Genomic DNA, 16,500 nt, shown 5'->3' on the forward strand with positions numbered 1-16,500 from the left:
GCCGACACCGGGCTGCCTACACAGCCGGAAAGACGAAGGCTCCAAGTGAAGTCTGCACTAATTACTTCGCACGCAAGCCGCTGGGAGACGTTCATCTGGCAAGGCACTGAAATTGGTGTCCAGGCACCTCAACTTCACTGGTGTGTCTGCAGTTCGGGGCAATAACATCCATTTTCTCCGCAGCGCTACTCCACGTATGGGTGCTAGATGTCAGGCGTTCGATGGCCCTCTGCCGCCCCGGCGGAGCTCTCTTTAGTGAAATTCAGGTAGGAAAGAATGTCGAAAGCGGTGATCAGGATTCGAAAGAATTGTCCCACTTCACGAGCACATCTACGACACTACACGTTCACTCCCCTGTTGCCCGGCCTAGCAACGAACGCTAATACATCATTCTTTTCCCCAGTCAAACATTTCGTGTGCGACTCAACGCCGGTGGCCTGGCTGGGGCCCCCCCGGTGCGTCCGCCTTAGTCTGCGGCGAAGTGAGTGGCCCTTCCTGACCTGTCCCGTGACGCCGGCGGGATTGTTCGTCGCCTAGCAACGTCTCTGCCCGGCTGAAGCCCGCACCTGGAGCTGGCCTCTCTTTGCTGTGCGACGTCGTACCGCCAGGTCGCTCCTGTCTGTGATCTTGGACATTGTAACTCGGCCGCTTCTTTGGAGGAACTAAGTGTTTCTAAAGGACGAGGGACGGATCCGACTAGTAGAGAACAACCGCTCAAGTAGGCAGGGACGTTAAAATTAGCAGGCGAGAGTACGGGCGCTGGAGACAAGAACCCCCGCGTGTGCGGGATCGTGGAGCCCCAGCCACGCTGCCGTATCGGACCCTTCGGTGGCGGAAACGCTCGTTTGCGGGGCAGGCTGAGAGTGTGCGAAGACGAACCGGTGAAAACCCTGCAGCCCTCCGAATGTCTTCGGGACATTCGGAGGGTTGCAGGCTCTTGACTCGATGTTTAGATGCGTAGTAGAGTGGGCACCGAAAGGCTGCCACGATGACGACCGCTGCAGCAGTGCGCGGCACTCGCGAACTCAGCGCACTGCCGCAAGGGGCGATGACCAACATGGAGCTGAGAGTAGATAGTTGGCCTTTCCTCTCCTGGCGCTCTTGTGTACCGTGTACAGCGGCTTCGTCCTCAGCAAGCAGCTCTCTCCAACCGCTGACTGCAAATCCCCAGGGCATGAGAACACGCGTACGAGGTTTCTTCAGGGAATTTGTTTCTCAAACTGAAGTCCAGCCTCACTTTGGATACGAGACAGCACCCTGACACCAGCCAGCACCCATGTTTCTTTGGAAAAGTGCTGTTGCAGAATCGAACAAGTATAAAGGCCGTCCTCGCCGGCGTGGACACGGCCGGATGCAGAAAAGAAGTTTTGTCTTCTTCACCCCTGCTACGTGTCTTCACCCAAGGCAGGTCCGCAAACGAGAGCAACTCACGAGGCGAGCGCCTTCACTGATCAAGTTGCAGCGAGATCGGGCGATTGAAAGAGGACAGTCGGTTCGTCCTCGGTGCGGAGAAGAGATGAACTGTGGATTCAGTTTCCACGAATGACGGTAGGAATTGCAGTCGCGTTCACAGACGAAAAACTCATTATCCCCGGTGACAGCAGGTTGCTTACACAGTGGCACTTATCAGAAGGCAATCTTTTCACCGTTTGCTTTGGACAAATTGAAACTCATTCTAGAAAGCGACGACTGGCACCGCCGACACCGCCTTCTCGAAACTAGACAAGTGAAGTGCTCCGCGTGACACGACCACGCTAGCCATCATGCTTGAAAGGCTTCTTGCCTCAGGACTTTGCGAATGAGGCGCTAGTGCCGAGCTGACTGGAACTCCTCACTGCTTCAGGGCTCTTTCACAACGGATCACCCAGACCAGAATTTCCGATTGGTCGTGAGTCTCTCGAGTTTTCCTACTTAGACACACTTCGCTGGCACGGAGGCCCTAATACGTGTGAGTGCTTCGTGAATGTGCCACCACCTTGTACCGTGACCAGCGTCTGCTTGCTCTGTGCATCACAAACGTTTCCTTCATTGAGGACCCGGTACCACGGCTCTCCGCGGGGCCGCCTTGTCAGCCTTGCGGTTCGACCTGAACCTCCTCTGCGGTGACAAGCAAGCATCACTCCATTCGGCAGTACCTCTTACGTCGTGCTGCAGCCCTGAGTTCGTCGCCATCGCCTGCGGTTGCATGAAGAAGGTTTTTCGAATAGTGAGTAGTTGCTAGTATGACCTCTGGTGCTAGGGTCCCTGCACCTCAGCTCCTCTTTCGTGAACCAGCAGGAACTCTTTGCCAAGACGCTCTCTTCTTCTTCTCTTGGCTTTGTTCTTCTCTTGGGTGCAACGGAGAGGGGCCATCACCGTGCTAGACCCGCTGCCACTATTGCGTCGTCGCGTTTTGAGTGCTGAAGGTTTTGAAGAGTGACACCACGAGCCAATCGTCCTCGGAGTACAGGAACCTTCCCTGAAACCTGACGTAGCAGAAAGCCCTCTCGACTGACAAGCAGGATATCACCTTGTCCTCCACGCTCCTGAGCACCACCATGTGTACGAGGACAAGGCACCAAAAGCACAGAGACTACATGCTCTTGTTTATCTCTGCCGGCACTGCTCTGACCTTGTGGCCGGGCCTGGGGCGCACTACCGCTGTCAGGCAGTCTCCGTCTGATAATCGCCCTGTCCTCATCTCCGTGGTTTCTTGGCTCCTGCTGTTCCGGGATCCTGAGGTGCGTCCCCTCTGCTGGCTCGTCCGGGCGGACACGTTGCTGACGGTCAAGCAACCGCTTTGCATTTGCTTCCTGCTTCAGCTGAATAATTTTCACCCCGGTCCCGCCACGTTTGCGCAAGCCAAGCGATGATAAACTCATTCGCTTGCCTATGAAGTCGGCACAACAAAGGAAAACCACCCCATTTTCGGACTTGACGCACTCCCAGGAGCTCGTGACATCCTGATCTCGGAGGCGCTCATGTAAACAGGGAACAAAAACTGCATTCTTCGTGTTGCTTGGAAAGGTGAAAGCAACGCCCACTTCTCGGAGCAGCGAACACTGTGGATCGGCAGAAGGGAAGCTGATGGTTTGTGCTTGTTTACAGAAAGCATCTAGCCGCGGCATAATATCGAAGCGTAGATGCTTTCTGTAGAGAGCGCGGACCACCAGTCTCCATCCTGCAGACTTCGAGAGTCCAAGAAGCTCAATTCCCAGTGCGCAGATACTTTTATGGACGTGTCTCCGCGTGCAGAGACTCTCCCTGGCATATTCCCGTGTTAAGCGACGTCTATCCCTGATTCGGAAGTANNGAAGTAAGTTCGGGGCCCACTCTCCGCTTTCCTCCGAGCCGATACAACACAAGAGAGCCAGGGGGTGAAAGGCCAACTACCTTTTCTCAGCGCCATGTTGGTCATCCATGCTTAAACCTGCTGGGAGTAACGGAGGTCTCTCAAGGATCAGCCGTACTCACCTACTCCTGACGTGGTGACAACGAGCACATCTGGCGCTTTATCTTCCGGATCCTGGTCACGTACACACTCCTGGCCCGACGCTCTCTTCTCTAGGCTTGACATTCCGCTTGGCGAAAGCTCCTCCCTCGCCACCTCTCTTAAAGTGACTCCGTGGGGTTTTCCTTCCCTCTTTCGGGGCGGAGGTACAACAGCGAGAGCTATAACAGAGTCTCCTGATCTGCGCGGGAGAGAGAACACGCAAGTTGACATGGGGATCGATATTCTTTGGGTACACACACTGCTCAACTGCGTTCCAGAAGCAAAAGCGGCACCGGAGACATTCAACAGCGGGCGCGCCCGCGGGGCTTCAGATTGGAACCCAAAGAGAACCGGACTCATAGAAAGACACACTCGTCAGCAATCTGGAACACTTCCAGAGTTTTTCTTATGAGCAAGCGTGCAAGGATGTATCTTCCTTCAAGGGGAATAGGGGCGCCAACGGCCACTACCTGTCACAGGAGGGCCACCGGAATGGTGAGCTTCTCGTTATCGCTCTGGCGTAGAATCCGCGCACTTTGGGACACATTCTCCCCTTGCACAACGTTCGGAGGACGCAGCTGGTTCTTGAGGAACCCGGAGCAAGCGACAGCGGGAGCTTTATACGGACAACGAATGCCCGCAGCGTCGGAAAAAGGGATCTCAAGAGAAGGGTGCCGCCAAAGCCGCCAGCATCCTGCAATGTAACTTACTTCAGACGGATAGCGTGCACTCCTCTCGATTTGCCCGTGCGTGTCTCCCGAACAGACGACGTAGAAAAGTGTACCGCGCGGCCTAGTCGGGTAACTGTAGAACACGTGCAACAACGAAGTGCAGATAAAAGGACCCGCAAGTTATCGGAGTCTAGACAGGCAGTCTACACAAGCGGCGGTCAGAAAACCATTTGCAGGGACCAGCTACAAACTGTAGTGAACTCGGAAATTCGATCCGACCTCCGAGCCGCGCGCACCACTGTACGACAAGCTGAAACAAAATAGTCAAACCGCTGACAGGAGTTATGTGGCTCTCTCTGGTCCTCACCGATGAGAAGGGTGCTTTTACTATGTCGAAACGCATCAGCTGGCTCGCAGGTGTAGCCTTTCTCTAGGTCACTGTTTAGCCGTGAAGAATGTGTAAGGTGTCGGGGGCTCTCCAGCCCTCTATGGAAATGGCTTTCCTCTTCGCTGCTGCCCTCAGTGGCCTCCTTGCGCTCCCGGCTGCTCCGGTCTGCGGGTTCCTTTCGTTCGCCGTTCACATTCTGTTCGGCTTGTCCTTCCACTAGTGCTACGGTTCTTCCTCTTTCCTGTCGAGCACTCATACCAAGCCGTCCGCTGCTACTTGTTTTCTCGTTTCCGAGCTCCTCGACAATACCCGCCGCCACAACGCAGTCTCCTGAGGCGCACGCGATAACCTTCCTTAGCCCCCTCGTGAAACCACGCCTGTTCAACAATAAGCTCACGTCAATCTTCGCCATCATCCCTCGCTTTGTGGCTACAATCAGCTTTGATTGGCCTGGTTCTCTTATTTTCCCACCCCACTTGTTGGATTTTTTATCTCGGCGAACGGCTGACGAATAGGGGAGAGCCAGGACTGCGGCGAGGTGCGCCTGTCCGGGATCCATCCGAGTGCTCTCTTTTCCGCCATCCTCACAACTCTTTGTGGGCACCTCCGGGTGAAACCCTGTAGTTCTTCCCGTCTGCGAACCAGTTCTTGCCGTCTTTCTTTTTCCTCTGCTTGCCGTTAGAAGCAGCTGAGGTAGGCCCACACCTCTAGACAGACGGGATCCCAACGGAATCTTGTAGGCTGGCAAGCTACAAGCAAAACCTTCTCGTGTTACTATAAGAAGGCGATCTCTGCTCCTGCAGACACAGAGGCCGTGGATGGCAGTTGAGTACGTTCCTGGCTTGCGGCTTTCCTCCGATGCTGCTGGAGCCGCCGTGCCGACTTTAGCATCTCCTCCGGATAGGTCCGATTCCTGCGGCACACAGCTTTCTGTTGGCTGTCTAGACAGGCCCGGAGTGACAGGAGCGGTGCGCATGCCGACGGCGCCGCGTTTGAGAGTGGGGACTTGAGACAGGGGAAGACGCCGTAAGTAAGGCGCCGCCGAGAACAGGACAACATTTCTGCAGACACATATCAGAAAGCAGCGCCTTGCCGGCTTACCATATCACGAAAGAAGAAAGGAATGTTGGGAGGGCGTGATGAGGCATCAGCTTGTGAAGCAGAGAGGCATGCATTGGTTGCGTGTGGAGGCCGGCTCTGAAAATTAGGAAGATGTAAGTGATTTTGAAGCAGCAAGCTGACTCACCAGACCGACTAGGGGGTGGACGTTCCCCACGGAAGGCGGGCGGAGTAGCGCCCTGTTGAAATGCTTGGTCAGAAGCCCGTGTGAACAATCTTGCCCAGGTGCCTCTCCAGTATCGATGGTGGACTTACTGGTGACTGGGGATGAGGTCTTCTTCGTCAATCTCTTGGGCCTCTCCAAAAGGGACAACTGCTTCTTCTTCCTCTTCTCTGTTTTCTTGTACTTTTCTGTCAGCTCCGGAAGCCAAGCTGGAATCTGTTTCCCTCGCGTTCCTGAGGACCCCAACATCTTTTCCTAAGCTTCCTTCCTGACTACGCAAAACTGTGCCGTCTTTCTCCAAACTCTCCAGCTCCTCCGTACCCGAAAGCTTTGATGGACAGCTGCGCGTCTGACCTCCCTCGCTCTCAGGACGAATACAAGAGGCTGGAGAGCCATACGGTCTTCTTACCTGCTCGTTCTTCCGTTCCTGGGTCAAGAGATGAGCGGTTTCTCGACCCTCTTTTCCGATGGCGCTCTGGCTGGGGTAACGCGCACCAGTTCCGTCTCTGTTGTTCTGTGAGGCCGCAGCGGCCTGGTCATCTTGAAGGAATGCGTTGTTAGTAGACTCCGGCAGACTTTCTCCACTGTGCTCCGTGCTACCCGACCTGTTCCTCTCCGCCGTACTTCTGGTCTCATCGTCCTTCGCACATTGCGTGTTCCGTCCTCGGGGAGGCCGGCACTCCACCGCACCGGGCCCTGATTGGACTCCGGGCTTTGAGTTCAGGACTTCCGTTCTCTGCTTGGCTTTTCTGCGTTGTGCCGCTGTTTGTACGATCTTCGTACGCCTCGCAGCTTTATGAGCGTCTCGGATTTCTTGAAGCTCCTCAATCATCAGTCCGTAGATCTCCTTGTCGTGGTTCAGCAGCTCTTGCAGACGGTTCAGCCGGCTCATTTGCTCCTCATGTTCACGCTGTATCTCTTGCCGTTCTAGCCCCGTTAGTCGTGACAATGTGAGGCGCAGAAGGGCATTTGCTTGTGGCGGAGAGAAACCGAGAGGTGCACCTGCGTGCCAGAAATCCACATGGCAGCACGGTTTCAGGTTACCGCTGCAATCCGACGGCTACGGACACGCTTGCTATGGATGAAGGCAAAGGGTTTAGAAAACGAAAGATACTCTTGCTCACTCGTAAGTCTGTGGTGTGCCTCGGAAGCGCTGAAACTTTCCCGTACCGCCTTAACGACGGTGTCCATATGACCGACAGCTCTCAGTAGGCCTTCAAGTAGGTGTGACCGCCGTTCGCGTTCCTCTCTCTCTGCCGCGAGCATGCGCCGGAGAGTCTCAAATCGAAAAGAGATCCACGCGAGCAACATAGACCTGCCAGACAAAACGGAAGACGTCCACCGGCAGCGGTGACTTTCTTGCCCGGATCGTTAGTCCGCATTTTGCTGTGAAGATAGAGATGTGCGGCGGAGCCGGAGTTTTCGCGTTGCTCTTCCTTCAAAGGCAGCTTCGGTCTAGTAACAGGCCGGTTTTCCCACTACTCGGCCTTAGAGACCCGGCTCAAACAGAAAGCCTAAGAACTCAGTTCTTGAGCGAGACCTGTTTTTTCTTCTCTGCACCAGTCGCCTTCGGCAGTGGCATTTGCTAAAACACGCAGTAAGGTTCCTGAGACTCGCATCAGTTCTCTAGCAGCCCACGCCGGCTGAGTTGCTCTCCCCCAACCGTGTAGCTCGGGCCTAGCTTCTCGCACAGAGGCCGACAGGAGCGCATATGAGAGGCAGTCAACCGAACCCGGGAGACACACAAGTTTGTCGATCCAGAAAGTGAGGACGGGAGCCCGCTAAAGACTGGAGAGAATGGCTATCTTTCCAAAGAGAGCAAGGGGTCCGACAACTGCACTTATACTGAACACGAGGACGGAAGAAGCGCGGCCCGGCGTCCGCCACCGACCGCCGGAAGTGGCATTCGGACATAGCTCGGAATTACCAAGCGTAAAACACCACCCGCTTGCGTCTTCGAGTGCACTTACTTCAGAGAAAATCGGCAAGGCCGTGTGCCGTGGTTGTCTAGCGCGATGAGGTTGATAGGAACAAACGTTTGCAGATTTGTGTGTTTCAGCAAAGTACTGAGAACTACCTGGGCCTCCACTTCAGGTCGCAACACTAGCACGATGCGCACGCCTCGCCAGTCGCTCTCGTCCCGGATGCCTGGAAGAAGAAATGCGCCGCATTTGCAACAGGTTAGTTCATTAACAGCGTATCCTTTCGGGTTCACAAAGCGTTCTATACCTCGTTCATCAGGTGAGGATGCTGGGTTTCGGCATGAGGACAGGAGGCGGCCTGCGTGCATATTTTCCTGAGCTTTTTGTCGTAGGGATTCATGCTGGTTTCAGGGACCACGGCTTGCGGTGGGTATGCACAAGAGGAGCCGCATTCAACTGTCACTATGGGCGCCTTTCTCTCTTCTGATAAACTCGGTCGCGGCAATGTCAGACCGTGATGTTATGTATTAAACACAGCCATCGGCCAGCCGACACGCAAGGAGCCTGCTATACAAGCAAGCAATGAAAAGAGAATGTTGCTTACTCGAGACGCCCTCAAGGAACTTCGAGGCAACCATGTGCCCGACAGCCTGCAATAGCGTGCTCTGGACGAGGAAGAAAAACAGCAGAAGATGCGGACCGTTGCAACTTGTGCAGACAACGCCCGGAAAAGAAAATGCAAGACAGGGGAAGCCGACCGACCTCCTAGTCCCCAAGGACACTCTCAAAAAAGACCCTGTCTGCCCGCGTCTCGACAAGTTCATTTCTACGAGTCTGGTGCCTCGTTACGTCACGGCGACTCCAACCAGAAAATTGCTCGAACTAGCTAGAAAACTGGACAACCGCAACGAAGGGAGAAAGCCCAGGGGTACTTGCGAGCCAGAGCAGGTCCAAGCCTGCCATATGAGAAACCAGACGAGTCGGGAGAAGCTATGCTTGCTGACAGAGTCTACATGACGGATGCCGGGGGCTTCACCCGGCAGTTTGGACACACTCTGCCGGGGCGAGCATTGGACGTTCGACCGGAGAACGGTAAGGGAAAGCTTCCCACGCCCTCTCCCGAACTCAGACGTTTCGCCTAGCTGCTTCTTCGCGCGCCCCTCTCTAAGGCGTCGGAGGATCACTGCAACCAGGACGACGAAAGCAGTCGTCGGCAGCAGGCGTATCAAGAGCTGACGAAGGAAACTCGGTCCAAAAAGCATGTAATAGGCCTCAGCTGCTGGGACAAGAGCACGCTTCACTGAACGAGCCCGAATCGATTATCACAGACGCAGACACACCAAGCGACTCGTCTCCCGACGGAGGAAGAGTTTCGACCGAAAAGACACATGACAGTACTCGGTTTGGACTAGACACGCGCTCGTCATGTCAGACTCGAGCTTCGCCGGTAACCAGCGAAGATCTTGATTGGCTCAGGCTTGCGGGCAGACGGGTAGAAGGCGTCATTGGAACAACACGGGCGGGCAGAGGGGAAGTCTCGTGTGATAGTTCAAAAAACATGGTGTACGGACATTCGGCCAGTAGAGTCCCTGCATGCAGTATGCTCCTGGAGTGACATTGTGTGTGATAAACGCAAACAGACTGTGGTCCTTCTAGAAGAGAGTCTGTGAACGTCCTTGCCCTCTACGAGCACCCGCCCTCACTTGTTCAGAATGATTTCCTTCTCGGCTCCCGAGCGCATACTGCATTCTCCATCACAACTCTTTTGCCTGGACTTGGCAGGGTCGTCGTCCCACAGTTTCTGGAACACGCAGGAAGCTGCCTACTAGGTACACCGGTGGCGCTGACGCGGCAAGCGTAGGGCTTTTTACGTCGCTTTAGAGAAGAAAATTCGTGACAAGCTGGGACACAGCCACAGTCAATAACAGCTCTCCAGACTGCTCTGAGAACAAGGTGTGGGCTCACCTTGTTGACGGTATACGGTAGTTCAGTTATGACAAGTCGACGCTCCGGCTTTGACTTATCGCTCTTTTTCTGACTGCCGCTGCCCTCGCTCTTCTCGCGAACCCTCCCCCGATTGCTTCCATCTTCCCGCAGTGGCCCGTCTTCCTCCTCTTCTTCACCCTCCACATGCGCTTTCCCACGCAGCTGGACTCGGCCGTGTCCCCGAGCGTAGGCGTCCTCCATCTCTTCGGCATTCATCAGTAACCCGCCAGTGGGAAAGTCCGGTCCGGGCAGGATGGTAGAGAGGTCCACGGCAGATAGACTTGGGTTTCTGCAGAGAGAAAGTGACGAAAAGCGGTTTCTTTCCACTTGTGATGTTAAGCCGCCTCGCGTCAGTAAACAACTATTAAAGCTGCGTCGCCATTTGACCGTTGTCCGTGTAACGCGTGACGACTATATATGACCCTGGGCTACGAACCAGAGGAAAAAGAACTACGCCGGTTCGAACGCGGCCAAGGCGCATATCCCTTTGCAGGGCATGTCACTGGTATTTTACGCCCCGGTGGCGCCTTGGCTCGTGTCGCCTAGGAAGCACTCATTTAGCAGTCGTCCACCCCGGAAGCAAACCACTTCTGCCGATCGCCGCAGAGCAGGCAATTGTAGTGCCGGGGGAGTACAGCAGACAGCATGACGACGAGGTGTGTGTCTACCCGGAGATGATACGATTCCAAAAAAGACAGTATAGAAAGAAGCTGGGCCCTGTCTCGGTGTGTGACACCGCACGCGACCAGTAGGACCTTCGGATAGATTGGGACGCCTGATGCGAAGCTGTCATAGTAAAATTTCTCGGCTCAGCTATGCATTCTGGAAGAGTAGTACAGGGCGGCTTCACTCGACCCCCGAATCACTGCACCTGAGATTTTTGGAGAAAAAGCTTCCCCGGGTCGGCGGCATCTTCACAGCACTCTTACCTGATTAGTGCGATCGTGGCATCAATGACCTCGTGCAAATTATGAGGTGGAATTTGCGTGCTCATTCCAACTGCGATTCCCGAGCTGCCTTGCACGAGCAAAAGCGGCACTCGGGCGGGAAACACGAGGGGCTCGCGCTGCCGGACAGCAAGGGACACGCGCAACGCGGACATCAGCAAGTGAGAGGATCCCTAGTGTTCAGGATACCAGAGTGACCTTAGCTCTTCTTATGTCCACCTACGCGCCTGCGCCAGAAACGCCTCACAACGTGACACGAGGAAAGAGTTCGATCTGAGGCTCTTCACGGAAGGACGGAGTGGATACAGTAGTAGGCGTGGATATGATGTGCAGCAGAGGATTTGATGCATGCAGTCAACTCTAAGACCAAGGGTGTACACAGAAACAGGTCGAGAGCTGATAACACGCCACAGGTGAAGAGCTCCCCGGAACTCACGCGCGCGTCGCATGGGTTTTGTTGCGTACTTAGAATGGTGACCCTCCCCTACTGTCAGACTGCGACAACATGAGGGAGCGTGCCTCAAAGGACAACAGTTCTTCAGTCAGACTCGCGTCGCACCTGTCTCACTGTGAGGTAATACGCCCAAGCTTGTCTTTCGTCTCTGGGAGACATGAGACCGACCACGTCAGTCTTCCGCACTCACTTCACTAGCATCGAAGTTCGGCTTGAAGGGGACGACTTTTTCATCGAGATGCCCTAGGAGAACATCTTCGCTGCAGAAAGCGCAGACCACACAGACACGAATGCGAACACACGGGTGAAGCAAGAACGACACAGATGCTGCTCCCGAGTAGCGGTCGTGAGAAGCGTTGTCCCCTGCGGTTCGCCACACGACCGCCTGAGTGAAGCGATCAGCCGCATTTCGTCCACCAAACTGTAGGAAGTAATTGCTCAAGAGATGTTCTCAAGCGGCTAATGAATCGTCGTTCGCTCGCTTCTTCTGTACTGGCTAGCACGTCAGAACGAGCCCACCGCGGACACGACAAGAAAAAGCACCTCTTTCCCCTTGTGCTAGAGCCTGTCCGCATCCACGGGATCTCCGCCGACGCAGTCGGAGACGCGGGAAGACCACAGTCATACTGAGAATGCTCCGAGGCTCCCACTTTTGTCCGAAGCTCGTGCCAGTGAAGAACGGAAACCAAATCAACACCGCGAAAGAACGTGCCTGGCTCCCGCGTCAAGAACGACGAGCCTCGGATGTCCTTCAGAGCTGTGGAGAGATCAATGCTCAGAACAGTGTGGCGATACGAAAGGCACAGACGCGGCTCTCTTTTCCTGAACAGTCTCCATGCGCTTGTGCACGCAAAGCATCCCACATCCACGCGAGTCCTGCAGTTTTCCAAAAAACTGTGCCTTGGCCCACGAGTCCACAAGACGCACTCCAGACCGGCATGGGAATCCAAAGGCGTGAGAAACAGGAAGATCACACGCAACGCAATGAAAACGTTATCCGTAGCGAATGTCTTCTTCAAGCGTGAAAGAACCGCTAGGTACCTTCCCCCAGAAATACCGAGCAAGGGCGGTCGTAAGCCGTCACACCAAAGCCTAAGAAACACAAAATCTACGAACGACGGCCCCACTTCATTTCATCAGCATAGACGCATCGCAGGCCACACAGACAAGCCGAAACATTTAGATTGACAGTATATAGTGACGGCTGCGAACACTTTTGTCCCGTAGAGAAGGCGATTCGATTTCAAGTCAGACTTTTTGAAACCAAGCGCTGTCCACTCAATACAACCTGAAAGGACGCGTCGAAGCTGTTGTTAAATGCACTCACGCAAAGCGAGTGAGTCGGCACTCCGTGTAACGCATCGCCGCAGGGGGGTCGCCATCGACGGATCCAAAATTACCATGACCCTCAATCAGGGGATGACTGACAACAAAAGTCTGGGAAAGCCTGAGGCAGCCCAAGAAAGGCAACTCCGCAAAACAAAAGAAGGATGAGTGAGGTACATTTCCTCGTGCACTCCTGTCAGTACTGTACAGTCCACGTGTATGTGATTCTGTACCCGTTATACCATTGAAGCTGGAAAGAGAGCCCTGTCTGACAAACTCGGGTTGTACAGCCAGTGAAAGGAAGGGCTGTGTATTTGTTTACATTCATCGGATTCAATGCAGAGCCGCCTTCACGTACGACAGTTCGCGAAGGAATCTGCAACGAACAAAGAGGTGGCAAGGTAAAACACTTCGGGGTTGCCATAGCAAAACAAGGACCACGCGATTAGTAGAAAGAAGACGAAGACTCATCATCATGGGTACATACAGATATAGAAGAACTCAACCACAGTATCTATTCTTACCTAACAAGAGCGTCATAGACGGCTTGATCTCCATGAGGGTGGAATTTCCCCAGTACCTCGCCAACGACTCTGGCACATTTTCGGAAGCTCCCAGACGCGTGCAGCCGCAGTTGCTGCATACCAAGAAAGACAAACGAGAGCGCCGGCCATACCGCGGTGTCGGGCCTGCCCAGACGAGCATCTCGGTTACTGGATCTCTGGCTGAAGCTTACTTACGTGACAGCAAACCTTTTCCGAACACAGCCTCACCTACATCTGTTTCGCGACTCCGGAATTACATGGAAGACGCAAAACACACAAGCATATAAATACAAGGAGCCCAGCGCGGAGCAGCTCCCAAAGCGACTTTCGTGACTCCCTGTTAGACGTTTCTTTCCTCCACTGACAAAAGACTGACTAGCAGTGGAGGAGAACGAAACATGGGCGCTCCTTCTTTCCCGGGCTGTGGCGAGCTTGTTCTTCCTGTCGGTTTGTTCCTAACACGCTCGAAGCATGAAAGGGAGCTCGCTCGCTTGGGCTCAGCATACCTAGTTCTGTCTTGTTGAGCCTAAGCCTAAAGAAATAGGGTGACTGTCATAATGAAGAAGTCTGCCTCACGCACAAGAGAAGACGCAGAAGATGAAGCACAGGTCGAATTCAGACAGCCCTACACGTACAGGACAGACAGACCCATACGTGGAGACCGCCATGTCTTCTCTCAAAAACGGTCGAGAAAGAAAGAAGCCTACTACAAGTTCATCTCTCAGTGCGCAATCACTTCTCTTGGTTTTCTCACATGCATAGCATATATAAGTCTTCTATGAACTGGCTTCAGGCCATCTCGGGCGTCAGGGAGGGCTCGGGAGAGGATAGTACTATACGCGTAACAAAGAAAACTATGCTGCAACTCATCAGCCAGCCCTGTAATCTGAAAACGACGATGTTCCACTCCTTGCTGACGTGCGGACGTATCACCCTCCTCTTCCTTTTCCCCAGTAGTGTCTGCCGCCCATGCTCGGAGAGAAGCTGCCTGCTCGGCACTGCTGGCAGAGGACAGAAGAGACGTCGATCGACGCCATCCTTCCATATCGGTTAAGCGAGACTCGCGAGGCCACGGTGTAGCCCTGGCACTACAGAAGAAGGGGCAACGATATGAGGAAAACGACAACCTTTCCAGACGGCCAGAAAGGCTGGCGGCAGAGGATAGAAGGATACGTCTCCCAGGTGCGACTGCAGCGGCTTCAGGGGAGACGGGTCGCGCACATGCGGGAGGAAGAAGACACCGGAGCGTGTGATTGGAAAATGTCTCTTTGAGACAAATTAATGGGGTCGCGCCCCCGGTTCCCGCTATCGGTATGCGGAAGCCTTGAGCTGGACTAAAGGGGAAAAGGAAAAGGATTCTTTCGGTTAGAGCGGCCACGGAATAAGGAGCTTCAAGGGCCCCGCCACGCAGAAAACGACAGTCTTTGTCCTCTCTATTGCAGGGATACTTTCTTCGCTGTCTTAAGAAAGAGACGCGAAGCTTGTAGCGTGAAGCGGGCGGCCATAGAGGAGAACGAGGATATAGGAAATTCCCAAGAGAGACAGAGGGAGCAGCATATGACAAGCGACACAATGGTAGTCTGGAACTCCCCCGTATGTCGTACCTCGATGAGGGGGGCGACAGACAGGAAACAGAAGAAAATGAAGCTGTCTTCAAAGGGTTACCCGAGGAGTGAATAATAGCCCGTGCTCTCGTAACGGCTTGACAACAAAGGGAGACAAAGAGAACCCCATGAAGAAAAGAGAACAAAAGACGGGGAATAATACGTAGGAAATTTTTTCTTTTCATTTTCAGTCAAAGGCATCGAGAGTAAGGGTAAAAAGAGAAGCAGAAGAACGAGGAAAGGGGACGGCGTATGAAGACAGACGAGGAGTACTGAAACGAAGAGTCCAGAAGTAATGACCATACGGTCAAAAAGAGAGAGTGTCCGACTGGAAAGGGCGGAGAGCTGTCGTTCTGAGGCCGAGAGAGATGAGAGAGACGCAAACAAAACACCGTAGAGCCACACAAAGAAGCGGCCTAGGCGCAGTCTTTGCTTACTGTCACAAAAAAGTCGCAGACTGGTGACCGAAGAGGAACCTTGAACACTCTCGTTGCGACCCTTCCCTCGGCTGCTACAGTTCTCTAGAGTTAAGTACATGTTAGCATCATCAGACTCACTTCTCCCTGATTCCGCTCTCTGCTCTGAAGAAGGGAAAAAAATGTTACCTGCTGAGGCAGATGGAAAACGGCTGAAGAGAGGAATGAAGGAGATAGACGGGAGTGAGGCTTCCAAGGAATAGTTCTAGGCCTACGATTGTATGGTCGCCTGCTTGCGTCACACTGGATTGCAAGCCCCGGAGTCAAGACAGGGAGGACGAGGCGGCACACGCCTGTTACTCCGGAAGTCATCTCCAGTCTCGACCTCGACTCTTCTGAGACGAACTACAAGAGATCGGATCCCTTTCGAGAAACTGTCCGGGTCCAGAAGGAAGCAACAACTCTTTTGCTTTTATTTTTCCAGGGGTTGGCGGGAAGGAGAGACAAGCTGCGTGCTCCCGCCGACCGCGACGAAACCTTGTCTTGATCGGAAAACTCAAGGGGCAAATTCTGGATGGACACACTCGAACCTGGAGACGGGCTCCCTATGGGAGTGGCAAACTGCTAGTGAGCTGCTTGTGTTACGTATGGACGGAGGAGGGCTAGTACAGTTTTGGAAAAAAGTCTCCGGGGAAAAAAAAACCTGTCCTAACTGAGGTAAAGTACGCAGGCCCTGGAGGATTATCAGAAAAGAAACAAATCCGGTGTCTTCTGTGTAGCATGGCTTCTCGATTGTCTGTGACTGTCTCCCTCCGATGCATGCAGTCCCAAATAAATCGGGGACTCGAATGCCTTCTCGAATGCGACTCTTAGTGCTGTTTTGGCGGCCTCTGCAGGGTTAGCCAACGAGAGTCATACGTGTTTCTCTGTCAGAAAAACGTGTTTCAGACAGTGAAGGAGGGGAAGCAGCAACCTCTTCTCGTGAAGCGGGTCACTGCCTTGCGTATCGGTTCGATGAGACACAGCTACGCGCGGAGTACTGAACAGCAGTTAAGCCCCGTCGCAGTGAAGCTTACACCAACAAATCTCAAGACTAACGCTTTGGGACAGACGGCAGCATTCACCGGCCGTAAACGGACATGCTTGCTCAAGGAAAGACGAGTCCAGGAAGCAGCAATTTCAAGCTTACAACAGCATGAGCGACCGGGTAACTGGTTTGAGGTGAAGAAGCCTGCCGCACCTTAAGTTTTTCGCTCACTCGTCACTCGCAACTACACTGCAGTCCACCAGCGATCTGAGCTGCTACAGCTGCTACTCTGTCTCCTACCTCGGACACACTTGCTCGTTAGTCACTATAAATGTAACGCCTGAGGCGCCCTTCGCGCGAGAAGTCGTGCCGTGCTACGAGGCTGCGGTTGCCTGCCGCTGAGGGCTCTGGAGTAGTGAGTGGTGTATTGCTCTGCATTCTCGTTGTGTGTCGTGCTGTG

The 16,500-nt window shown here is 54.0% G+C and overlaps 1 protein-coding gene across 1 annotated transcript; it reads right to left on the reverse strand.

The window, feature by feature from the left end:
• Window positions 1-1,662: 1,662 nt before the first annotated feature.
• Window positions 1,663-15,755, reverse strand: CSUI_000884 (dna gyrase subunit a). The gene is made up of 12 exons (XM_068061091.1): window positions 13,748-15,755; window positions 12,973-13,085; window positions 11,313-12,569; window positions 10,651-10,787; window positions 8,340-10,010; window positions 7,784-7,961; window positions 6,938-7,128; window positions 5,906-6,815; window positions 4,511-5,592; window positions 4,183-4,276; window positions 3,454-3,671; window positions 1,663-2,869 (listed from the first exon to the last, which is right to left on the reverse strand). The coding sequence occupies exons 5-12, from the start codon at window positions 8,557-8,559 to the stop codon at window positions 2,352-2,354; spliced, it is 3,411 nt and encodes a 1,136-aa protein (XP_067926934.1). The 5' UTR covers window positions 8,560-10,010; window positions 10,651-10,787; window positions 11,313-12,569; window positions 12,973-13,085; window positions 13,748-15,755; the 3' UTR covers window positions 1,663-2,351.
• Window positions 15,756-16,500: the final 745 nt, after the last annotated feature.

The sequence above is a fragment of the Cystoisospora suis genome (genome assembly GCF_002600585.1).
Source record: "Cystoisospora suis strain Wien I chromosome Unknown contig_349, whole genome shotgun sequence".
Lineage (NCBI taxonomy): Eukaryota > Apicomplexa > Conoidasida > Eucoccidiorida > Sarcocystidae > Cystoisospora > Cystoisospora suis.